Source organism: Rhagoletis pomonella, unplaced genomic scaffold, assembly GCF_013731165.1.
Source record: "Rhagoletis pomonella isolate Grant_MI unplaced genomic scaffold, Rhpom_1.0 Rhpom_scaffold_00003, whole genome shotgun sequence".
NCBI lineage: Eukaryota > Metazoa > Arthropoda > Insecta > Diptera > Tephritidae > Rhagoletis > Rhagoletis pomonella.
This window is the reverse complement of record NW_023458557.1, coordinates 68180248-68192647: the sequence shown is the minus strand read 5'-3', so window position 1 is coordinate 68192647 and position 12400 is coordinate 68180248. Positions and strand designations below refer to the sequence as shown.

Genomic DNA, 12400 nt, shown 5'->3' with positions numbered 1-12400 from the left:
TTACTCTAGGTGCCAAGTCACTCCTGAGTACCTGTCAATAAAGCATTTGACCATTTGGACAAAACGGGCTCTGACCACGTACTCCTCAGTCCGCAAACAGTTATAGTACTCCCACCTTCGGCCTACAATCAGGGTTACCACTGAAAAACTTTCTTTCCTACCAAGAACTAGTTCCAAAACCTACCAAATGGCTTCTTTCCTACCATTTCTTTGCATCAAGAAAACGGAATTTGACAGAGCTAAATACATTTATTTTTTTCGGGGTTTTGAGGTATCCACACACCTACGCGATTCTGTTGGTGCGAATCTGTTCCGACAAAAATTACAACAATGCCGACCATAGTTTTAAATGACGAACCACACACTTATACGATTTTGCTGCAGTTCTTTTCGTTGTGCCGAAATCGCAGACTGCCGCGTTTTGAGAACGAAAAAGGTGAATATAAGAATTTTACAATATTAAAGCAATATTTAACGTGAGAAAATAAAACATATTTGATGTAAAAAAGTTAAGAATTTAATTTTTGTTGAAAAATACTTTTTGTTTGTCTATAAATTGACAGTTTTTGCTACGATAAAATCGCACAGGTGTGTCGGATACCTTTATACTTAATATAAGGTTTCCAAGTAAAAAAAAGGACAGAATAATAGCTATTGTGTACATATTGTGAGTGCTTTAACCAGACCCACCTGCCGATATGTATTTCGACCCGCTGAATCCGAATATAGGTCCGATTGACTTCTACACCCGCAAAATTTCGATTAATTTCCGAGAAACTGAAAAAAATTGCAAAAAATTTGCATAATTTATAGTTTTAATAAATTCTTTGATGTAAATGACGTGAAAAATCGTAGCAGAAAATAAAATTGCGTCGTTGATTTTTTATACATCGCTCATTTGCATACATATTTTATAAAATATATATATACATAAGTAAGTAAGGTAAAAAAAACTCATGGTTAGGCTTGACAAATGTCCGGGTCTAAGAGCCTCTAGGCTTGGAGCCAAATCTGCGCGCTGCGGGTCAGCCATTAATTTCTTCAAGTTGCGGTTGAAAACTTTGAGATTCTCCGATTTACTGGACTAACAATAAGTTATTTTCTGTTTAATTTTCCTGTATGATAAAAAATAAATTTTCTGTAAACACGTACATTTATTATGTGGTATGCTTTTGAATCCCTCTTCTAGTGCCGTTTAAAATATTTTAACATCCTTGTCATTGTTGAATCTATTTGAGCAAAGAAACCTACCAAAATTTTAAGCATCCTACCATCATACCAACAATAAAAAAACCTATCAATTTTGATAGGAAAAGCCCAAAATAGCAACCCTGCCTACAATAGAAGTTGACGATTGGCGTAAGGGCGTGGAGTGGAAAGGGAACGCAACGCACGTCTAAAATGAACGAAGGTGTAGAGGCTGCAGTATATTGAACGGAAAGGGAACGCAACGCACGTCTACAAAGACGGTTCTAAAATCGACGATGGTGTAGGGGCTGCAGTATATTGCACCGAACAAATCGTAGGTTACGAAGCGGCAGGGATACTACATGAAATTAACCCGCGAACAAATAAACATTTACATAGATAGTCACGCGACCATTTACGCTCTACTTTTATATGATACAAATACTATTACCGTCGTGGACTGTAAAACGGCTATAAGGATAGCTGTGGGTGAAACCGTCCACCTATATTGGATCCCAGGACAGAAGGGTGTAAAAGGTAATGAGAGAGCTAGCTAGCTAGCGACGTAGCAAAACCACTTGCATTAAACGTGGTCCTGCATGCATAGTGAACCGATGAATGTCGAATATGATTAGCTTCGACAGCGGAGAATTTTTGGGTAAGATGACGGGATGCTTTGCATCGTATGCGACATCCGCGGACTTCAGTCTACCCCCAACTCGAAGAATACCATTTGAGTCGAGAAACGGCTGCAAGCGCAACAGGCTACTGCGGAGCGGGATCGGCCTTTTCGCGCTGCAATTAAAAATTTCGATAGTAAAGAAAAAATGTTGGGTATACCTTATTAAACGGCGTTCAGCTTCAGCTATCTCAACACAGCTAGGAGGACCACATCGTTTTTCACCAGTGCGTTGAATACTAGAGTGGATATTGAGCAAAAAGCGTAAAACGTAAGCGATGATTCGCCGTAATTTGGAGTACGACTAGTATTTAGTCATCGGCCAATGAATATCCGAGTTGGTGACATGAGCATGAACTTTCTTTCGTACACCCAATTCCGTTACGTGCGTTTTTATTAAGCCTTGCTTCCAAAACTGGTTTGAACTACTCAGAAATTCTGGACCGTTCCACCATTGCTCATGGTGCAGAAGTTTCAGCAGAGTTATACCTCTTGAGGCGCAATCTGCTGGATTTCCTTCAGACCGTACGTGATTCCAGCATTCCGGAGGAAGAATCTCGTGGATATCAGCGACACGGTTTGCGACAAACGTTTCCCATCTGCTAGGGTGTACTTGCAACCACGCCAACGTAATAGTTGAGTCCGTCCAAGCAAATAACGGGTATCGTAGATCACCCCAACTATACAGCACACTTCTAACTAACTTAGCAGCGAGGTGAACAGCACACGGTTCCAGGTGCGGCAAAGATGTGGTTTTTATCGGTGCCACTTTGGTTTTGGACGAAATTATTGATACGGTGACCAGACCGTCGCTATGAACCGTGCGTGCGTACATCACTGCGGCGTAAGCGCGCTAAGAGGTATCCGCGAAAATGTGCAATTCAGTAAAGGATGCAGCCGTTCCACAACCGAGCCAGCGACTCACCTTCAAGTTTACTAGTTGCTGCAGCTGCTCGCGATGATCAAGCCAAAGATTTGCGATTGTGTCTGGTATCAAGTCATCCCATCCAACCTCAGCACGCCAAATGTTTTGGAACCACATTTTCGAGCATATTGTTACAGGAGCAAGTAAGCCCAGCGGATCAAAGGGAGTACTGGCATCTGACAAAAAGGCTCTCTTAGTCAAAATAGTTGGTGGCTTCTTTAGGTCGACTGCGAATGTAAAGTAATCGTCCACAATGTTCCAAGTGAGGCCTAACGAATGAACGTCCTTACCGTCGACTACGTAAAGGGATATAGTTTGAGATGATTTGGACATGCTTTCTCTCAATTCAGCGCAGTTAGATGCCCACTTCCGTAGTTTGAAGCCGCGTTCTTGAAGAATTTCGATCGGAGTTCTGACTTGCAAGAGGCGCCAGTTAGCAGGTCATCCATGTAAAAATCATTGAGGATTGCGTCAACCGCTTTCTTACAGCCATTAGTTGAGCACTTAGCAGTTTGTTGCAACGCTTTGACAGCTAAGTGAGACGCGGCGGCCACCCCATACGTTACGCGTAACATGCGGTAATCTCTCACGGGTGAAGATGGATCTGGACGCCAAACGATTCGTTGCAGATCGACGTGTTTCGACGAAACGCGGACCTGCCGATACATTTTAGCCACATCCGCGGTTACCGCGTAGCGATGAGTTCTGAAGCGCAGCAATATAGAATATAAATCTTGCTGTAACTGGGGTCCAACAAACAATGCGTCGTTCAGCGAGTTACCCGTGGTGGTTTTGGCGGACGCGTTGAAGACTACCCTCAGCTTGGTCGTAACGCTAGATTATTCAATAACTGGGTGGTGTGGCATATAATACACCTCGCTCGTCGCTTCAGACACCTCCTCCATGTGGCCAATGTCAATGAGCTCTCGCATGAACTCATCGTAGCGCAAACGCAAATCGTTGTTACTAGGGAGCCTTCGTTATATGCGTAGCAGGTTACGTATTGCGAAGATTCGTGACTCACCCAATACTATGTTAGGTTTAAGCGGTAGTTCAACCACAAAGCGACCATCCGGCATTCTTTGATGTGTGGAATTGAAGTGATTCTCGCAAAAGTTTTCCTCGTTCGTGAGATGCTGTTTCTGCGGCGAATCTTCGAGCTCCCATAACCTAGCGAGCGCTCGATCTAATTGCACATCGCAATGCAGCGATTGCAAACTAAGCGTTGGCGAAACGGAACTATAATCGTTTAAAAATAAAGTGCAGCCGAAAACTGTTTTCTGTGCCATAGGCGTGCCAGACGGACCTTTTCGAAGCTCCGTACAGATTAGTTGATCCATCACATCCATGCCTACGAGTATGTCTATGCGGCCAGGTTTCGCGAAATGAGGATCAGCTAGGAATAAGCCTAGGATATGCGGCCAACTGGAAACATTCAGAGTCTGCATCGGTGAATCAGTGAATGAATCAGTGCGGTAATATCATAGCATTTATCCGAACAATTAGACTGCAGTGGAAACTACTTCTTCTGGTACTAGTACTAAACCATCCCCCACAGGTTAGAAGACTGTTGCTAATAACAAGCGCTTGAAGCTGAAACAACCGCTATTTATCGGAGCTAACAACAGTAATGAATTAAGTGTCATCCCTAACCAGAAGTGGCTACATGTATCTTCATTTTCGCCCACAGTCACCGCAGTCGAAATTATCAGTTATGTTGCTAAACATGCTTGTGTAGACGCTAAATTTCTTACTTGCTATATGTTAGTAAAGAAGGGTACTAACTTGAATGATCTCAAAAAAGTAAGCTTCAAACTAGGCGTTTCTGAGTGCAGCTATGAGAAAGTGATAAATAATGAAAATATATGGCCTGCAAATGTTAAAATACGACCCTTTCGCTTTTTTCAAAAAGACGATGCACCAGAACTCAAGTAGCGCAAAATTTAATGAAACGGTTGGGAGCGCTTCCAATTTGAAGGTGTACTTCCAAAACGCTTCTGGCATTCGTACTAAGTCTGAATTAGTTCGCAATTTTAGTTCTCAGCTCGACTATGACGTTTTTATCATTGTTGACACGTGGTTGACTTCAGTCTTTAATGATAATGAATTTTTCGACGCTAACCTTTATAATGTCTACCGAAAGGATAGAGACGCTGCGAAAACTGGATGTTTAAGAGGTGGAGGTGTCTTAATTGCAACTCGTCGCAATCTGCATTCGTATTTAGTTGCGCTTGATAATGATAATTCGCTTCTTGATCAGATCTGTGTAGGTGTCACTGGCTCGTCGTTCAACGATTCCTTGTTCATCATGGCTTCCTACATTCCACCAAATAGTAAGGATGACCTTTATCATGCGCATGCTGATAATATCAACTCTCTAGTTTTGAACAAACTTGGTGACAGTCACTTATGCGTTTTAGGTGACTTTAATTTATGCAATGTGCGTTGGTCGGACACTTTTTCGAACTTCGGGCTCACTCCTAACAATATAACTGCCTCGCATGAGTCATACCTCATCGATAGTTTTTTAAGTCTAAATCTTAAGCAAATTCATAAGTATGTTAACAAGTTAGATAGAATTCTAGATCTAATCTTCGTAAGCGACAATATAATCTGCAATATTGAGGAATGTTATTGTCCTATGTCTCAGTCTGACATGCATCATCTGCCACTAATACTGAAATTTGAATTGTATAAATTTTTAAAATCTGCTCCTGTTAAGCAGGTTATCTTCAATTACAAGTCTTGTGATTTCGGCAAGCTAAATAACTCGCTTTCCATGCTCAATTGGGATGAATTACTTTCAGTACAGGATGTTTCTACTTGCTATCATTCTTTTAAAACAATGTTAGTTGATTTATGTAGGGAAAATGTGCCTATTTTGAAAAATAACCACATAAGCTACCATGGTATAATCGGGAGTTAAAAAAGTTAAAGAATCTTAGGAATAAATTCTTCAAGAAGTTTAAAGTAACTGGAAGTCAGATTTTCTTTGATAAATATCAGAAATATGCTAAAGACTTTAATTGCTTACAAATTCCTTTATAAAAACTATATTTTTGGGGTGGAGTTGAGCATTAAATCTAATCCAAAAGCTTTTTGGCTTTCCATAAAGTCTAAGAAATGTGGCTCTTGCATTCCTTCGACTGTCTCTTTGGACGATAAATGTGCTAGTGGCCCTACTGAGGTGGCGAGTCTCTTCGCTGAATTTTTTAGTGCCAACTATGTCTATGATGATGGTAATTCCTGGCCTGCTATAAACCACGATTCAGCCACTGAGTTCAGCTTTGGGTCTCTAACTCTGTCACTTGATGACGTGGAAGCTGGCATTTCTAAGCTGAAACCGTCTACGAAAGCGAATGTTGATGCGTTGTCTGCCCTTCTCTTCAAGAACTGTCCCGGCCTAATTCTACCTCTACATCGTATTTTTAATTTGTCTCTTGCGTCGGGCGTCTTTATCGAGGAATGGAAAATTACTTCTATTAACCCTATGTTTAAGAGTGGGAATAAAAAATAATGTTCGCAATTACAGGCCCATTTCGAAACTATCAACTGTATCGAAGCTTTTTGAATCTATAGTCAAAGAAAAAATGCATTTTATCACTAAAAGTTTAATCCTGCCTAACCACACGTGACGTCTATCACAACATGATCAAGGGCTTGAAAGAATTTATGGCCCAATCAAGGCGGCGCCTACCCGCGATCTGCGAGCACGCCTATAAATCTTGAGGATTTGTGGCTTCCTTCCCCGCTTTCGCAGAAGGTTTTCCCAACTCTGCTTTGTAAAGATACCATTCAGCGATAAACGTGGCCCTGCGGTCTCTAATAAACAGCCATCGCCTAGGGTCAGAGACAGTGGCGGACCGTGAGCTCGATTTTTTTTTTTTAAATAAGGATCAAAACTTTTGTACCCCCAAGTTTGATAGGCATTTTATTTTATTACACTATAGGGCAAAATCAACTTTTTTTCTGGTTATTGGACCAAGGCCATTTTTTATAAGAGATTGAGTTATAAGTAAAAAAGTAATTTCTCCGTTTTTCGAACTTAGCCTCCGAAATCGAGATATGGGCCTTCGAAGTTCGGAATAGGACCTTTGGTAAAAAATTATTTTTAAGTATTGCATGTAAATAACTAAAAAAGTAAAAGTATAGACGTAGTCCGCTGTTTTCTCTTATTTAAACGGTATACAACTTTTTTTCTGCAAACTTATATTACAGGTCCCTTATAACACACAAAAATCAGTTCAACATTTTTTGAAATATAATTTTTTTTAATTTTTCGAAGATCAGATCCTTGACCCCTTATAGCACCTGTAACATAAAACTACACAAAAAAGTTTTGTTCGGTTTAAATAAGAGCAAAAGGCGGACCACAAGCATATTTTGACTTTTTTAGTTGTTTACATACAGTAATTAAAAATATTTTTTTACCAATGATCAAATTTCGAACTTGGAAAGGCCAATATCTCGATTGTGGTAGCTAACTTCGAAAAACGGAGAAATCAGTTTTTTAAATATGATTCAATCTCTTAAAAAAAGTTGTGTTGGGTTCGAATATACTAACTTTAAAGATTTAATGGTTGCAAGTATAACATAAGAGTTAATGTTCACGAACTTACAAGGGTTAACGTTAATTCACCACGAAGGAGTTAATAGCAAACGTCTTTTGACATTTCTTATTCTCTTTCGCTTATTGTTTTTCGGCTTTTGAATTCCTTCGTTAGCTTTTCTATCGCCTGCATATTTCGTTCGCCCGCTTAGAATCTCCGCATAAAAAGTGTAAAGTTTCTATTAACGAAATGTCATCTATCGAGACAACACAGCGCCTGTTGATCAAGTATGATTTAATCCACTTTAAAAAAAAACAGAATGGAAGCACAGATATGCTGACTTATGAAGTAAAATCGAATGAGAGACTCTATCAAAGGCTTTACTAAAGTCCGTATAAATACAGTCAACCAGGAAACCAGCAGAAAAAGACGTCGCACACTCCGAGGCCCAAAGATCGACTCGGATAACTATCTTGTTGCAGCCAAGATATGCACCCGCCTATATGCAGCAAAAAAAAATCAGCGCTCAAAAATGCAAGGAAAGCTAAACGTCGAAAGCTGCAACCAAAAAAATAGGGCTAATGCATTCGCTAATCGGCTCTCACACCTGCTCTCAGAGTACACTCTTCAAAAAACCCACATATGCGAACCACATTTCCCGATCATTAAGTACAGCCGCCGAAGCAGTAGTCGGACTTCAGCGTACCCGAAGAAACAACTGATACGATGATGAGTGTCAAGACTGTAGAAAAAAGGACCGCTATAGGGAACTGAAGAGATGAGCGGGACGTATTGCCGCAATAAGAAGAGAGAGGTCGAAATACGGGAGTGCAAAGAGATTGAAATGCTGACCGAGAGGAAAGACGCCCGAAAATTTTACCAGAGAGTTAGGTGACTTACCGAAGGTTCCACGATCGGGGCGAACTGCTGTAAGAAAAATCATGGCGAACAAGTGACCTATGTCCAGAACGTACTTAAATTATGGATGGAACCATCCCACTGGAAGGTAGCAGCAGTAAAAGTAGTGAAAAAGACGAACCCGGATCCACATTCGATGATGATGGAGTCGGTGTCCCACCGTCTTACCATGGCGAGGAACGAAAAGCAATTATGCGGCGGAAAAACAACAAAGCTGGAGCTAACGGCCTGCCATCTGAACTATTTAAGTGCGGCGGCGAGAAGTTGATAAGGTGCATGCATCAATTCTTATGCAAAATATGGTCAGGTGAACGCGTCCCCGATGACTGGAATTTGAGTGTGCTCTGCCCAATCCATAAGAAAGGCGACGCCGCCATTCGTGCCAACTATCATGGTATCAGCCTTTTTAGCATAGGTTACAAGGTCTTATCGAGGGAATTGTGTGAAAGACTGAACCCACCGTTAACGAACTGATTGGGCCTTATCAATGTGGCCTTAGACCTGGAAAATCCACCGTGGACCAGGTATTTACAATACGCCAAATCCTGGAAAAGACCCGCGAGAAAACGATCGACACTCACCATCTATTTGTCGACTTGAAAGCTGCTTTCAGTAGCACTAAAAGTAGTTGCCTATACTTCGCGATATCTGAAATTGGCATTCCCGCGAAACTGATATAGCTGTGATAAATGACGTTGAGCAGTACCACCAGCTCCATCAGAATTGGGAAAGACCTCTCCAAGCCGTTTGCTACCAAACGGGGCTTCAGACAGGGCGACTCCGTTTCATGTAATTATTTGATGTGATGTTGGAGAAGATAATAAGAGCTGCGGAACTTAACCGCAGGAACAATTTTTACGAGAGCGTGCAATTGCTGGCATATACCGATGACATGGACATCGTCGGTAATAAGAACACCGAAGCCTGTTCTGCCTTTTCCAAGTTGGACAAGTTAGCAAAGGGATTGGGTCTGCTAGTCAACGAGGACAAGACGAAGTAGTTACTGTCATCAAACAAACAGTCAGCGAATTCGCGTTACCGTTGACAGTTATAATTTCGAGAAAGTAGAGAATTTCGTTTACTTGGGAAGCAGCATTAACACCGATAATAATGTCAGCAGCGAAACCCAATGCAGAATCACTCTTACCAACAAGTGCTACTTTGGACTGAGTAGGCAATTCAGAAGTAAAGTCCTCTCTCGACGTACAAAACCCACACTCTATAAGTTACTCATCATTCCCCGTATATGGCGCAGAACGTGGACAATGTCAACGTTCGAAGAGGCGGCTCTTCGAGTACTCGTGAGAAAAATTTTGCGGAAGATGTATGGGCCTTTATGCACTGGCGACAGCGAGTACCGCAGACGACCGCACGATGAGCGACATGGACATAGTGCAGCGAATTAGAATCCAGCGGCTCCGCTGGCTTGACCATGTCGTTCGAATGGACACCGACGCTCCAGCTCTGAAAGTATTCAACTCGGAACCGCTGGTGGTAGCAGAGGAAGAGGGAGGCCCCCATTGCGATGGTAAGACCAAGTGGAGAAGGACTTAGCTTTACTTGGCAATTGGCTTGGTACTACGAGAGAAAGGCGGCCATTAGGGTCGTTAATAGGATAGGGGACCTGCCGGCAGAACAGCTGACGGAGGAAGAAATCAAGTCATTGGGCTGGGCGAGGGGAGTGGTAGCCAGCTTGGGCAAACCGGCAGGCTCTGCTCCAAAGAGGCAACGATCTGCTGAACAGGCAGGGGATAGGGTCGCCAAAAGACAGAGAACAGGTGACCATAAATACCCCCTCGTTCAGGGAGGCGGTGAGGTACTGGCCATCATTGACAGAGGGGAGGAGGAGGGGACCATCCCGAAGGAGAAATGGAGGCAGGTGGAGGAGGCTATTGCCGAAATCTACCTCCAGGTCTTAGAGGAAAACCCTGGACCTCCTCCTCGCTGCCATGATTCCGGTTGGTATCAAGGTAGGGCAAAGCTCATCGCTTGCGAGGACCATAGGTCAGCCCAGCTCTACAGGTTCGCCGTTAGCAAGGTAGGTGAGGTTTGGCCGGGAGCCAAACTAGAGGCGGTCAGCAAGGAAGAGATTCCTAGCAGACCTAGGGCTCGGGTTTGGATTCCGGCTAAACCAGCCGAGCCTGAAAAAATAGAGCGGATCTTTAGATCCTGCAATTGGAAGGTGGGGAAGATCGAAGAGCCGATAGGAAACAGAAGGCAGGTGTTGCTGATCCTCAACGCCGAATCGCTCGCCCCATTGGCGCAGAAGGATTGGGAAGTCAGATTCGGGTTTGTTGACGCAACCGTTCGAATCTACCGCAGCGACGAACCGGGCTTGGACCTTAATGAGGAGAGTGATCAGTCCGGCATGCGCAGCGGTGGTGAAGAAGGGTTGCCCAGCAGCCAATGCTCATCCGACTCAGAGAGGCTAACCGGTTTGGGGCCGCTGTTTTATGAAGAGGATCTCCTCGCCGATGACACCGAGGGTGAGGAGATCGAGGAGGCGGACGTAGATGTCACAATGGTGGAGGTAAAACGGACGTATTCTTATGAAGCTGATCCAGATCAACCTCCACCATTCTAAACTCGCGTCCGCGAATCTTGAGGTCCGCCTGGCTGCCGGTGGACTTGACGTTGCCCTCATCCAGGAGCCGTGGATACTCGGCAACAAAATCTGCGGGCTTGGGGTGAAGGGCTTTAAGCTAATTGCCGCACAAAATGCAGGTAAGACTCGAGCTTGCATATTAGCAAGGAACAACTTAAACATCTTCCTGCTCCCGCAGCTAAGTGACGGCGATTTGGTAGCGGCAAGCATAGAACTGGATAAAACCAGCTTCTGGGTAGCCTCTGCCTACATGGCCCATGACAAGGACGCACCACCAGAGGAGGTTCGGACGTTAGTCAAGGAAGCAGCCTATAAGAAAAAACAACTGGTTGTCTCCTGCGACGCTAATGCTCACAATTCGATGTGGGGGAGTACGGACACGAACGCTAGAGGTGAGTCGATACTAGACTTCATTCTAGGAAATAAACTTAGTGTCTTGAATTTAGGCTCAGAGCCGACCTTTATAACAAAGAGTAGAGAGGAAGTTTTGGACATAACCCTGACTTCGGACTCGTTTGTCCATAAAATCAAGAGATGGAGAGTACTTAGTGAAAAGTCTTACTCTGACCATTGTTATATTCAATTCGAAATAGATCTTAAGACCCCCCATGTTAGGGAGTTCAGAAATGTGCGTAATACCGACTGGAGGGTTTACAATAAAAAACTGGGGACTTTATTGCCAAAGATACCTCCCCGGGACCCCGCCACGCGGGTGGAATTGGACGGGTTGGTTAATCAGGTCACTAAAGCCATGAATAGTTCTTTGTCAGCCGGATGCCCGGTTGTTAGATACAGGGGGAAAAACAAACCACCTTGGTTGTCAAAACAATTATCCTCGTTACGTGAATCCAATAGGACAATGTTCAATAAGGCCAAAGCCACGAGAACAACAGAGGACTGGGAAGCCTATAAGGCTGATTTGAAAATATACAAAAAAGCAGTTAGAACTGCGAAACGTAAATCATGGCAGAGTTATTGCAAGGGAATTGAGGAAACCACGGAAGCGGCCAGATTAAGAAAAATTCTTGTAATGTCGCCATGCAACCTTGGCTATCTCAAGGGTCAAGGGAACTCATGGACTACGACGAGCGTGGAATCTTTAGGTCTCGTCTGGACACACACTTCCCTGGAAGCAGGTCGATGGAACTTAACGACCCCATAAATGACGGGCTATCTGATCTAGGAAATCGACTGATTACTAAGGCGAAAATCGAATGGGCTATTAAGACTTTTGGTCCTTACAAGTCACCGGGACTGGACGGCATACACCCGGTAGAACTGCAGCAATCACGGAGTATTATCTCCCCATTCATTGCGTCTATTATAAGAAGCTGTCTTAACATGGGCTATATTCTGCTAGGCTGGAGAGAGACAAAAGTCTCCTTCATACCTAAGGCAGGTAGGGCCTATCACATCAACCCCAAGGACTTCAGACCCATCAGTCTTACGTCTTTTTTGCTCAAAATTTTAGAGAGGATAGTGGACGATTATGTACGGGGCGTGATACCAACTAGTAGGCTCTCCCCAGCGCCGCA

The 12400-nt window shown here is 43.4% G+C and overlaps 1 protein-coding gene across 1 annotated transcript; it reads left to right on the top strand.

The window, feature by feature from the left end:
• Nucleotides 1-10137: 10137 nt before the first annotated feature.
• Nucleotides 10138-12029, top strand: LOC118736639. The gene is made up of 2 exons (XM_036466686.1): nt 10138-10984; nt 11044-12029. The coding sequence occupies exons 1-2, from the start codon at nt 10979-10981 to the stop codon at nt 12025-12027; spliced, it is 990 nt and encodes a 329-aa protein (XP_036322579.1). The 5' UTR covers nt 10138-10978; the 3' UTR covers nt 12028-12029.
• Nucleotides 12030-12400: the final 371 nt, after the last annotated feature.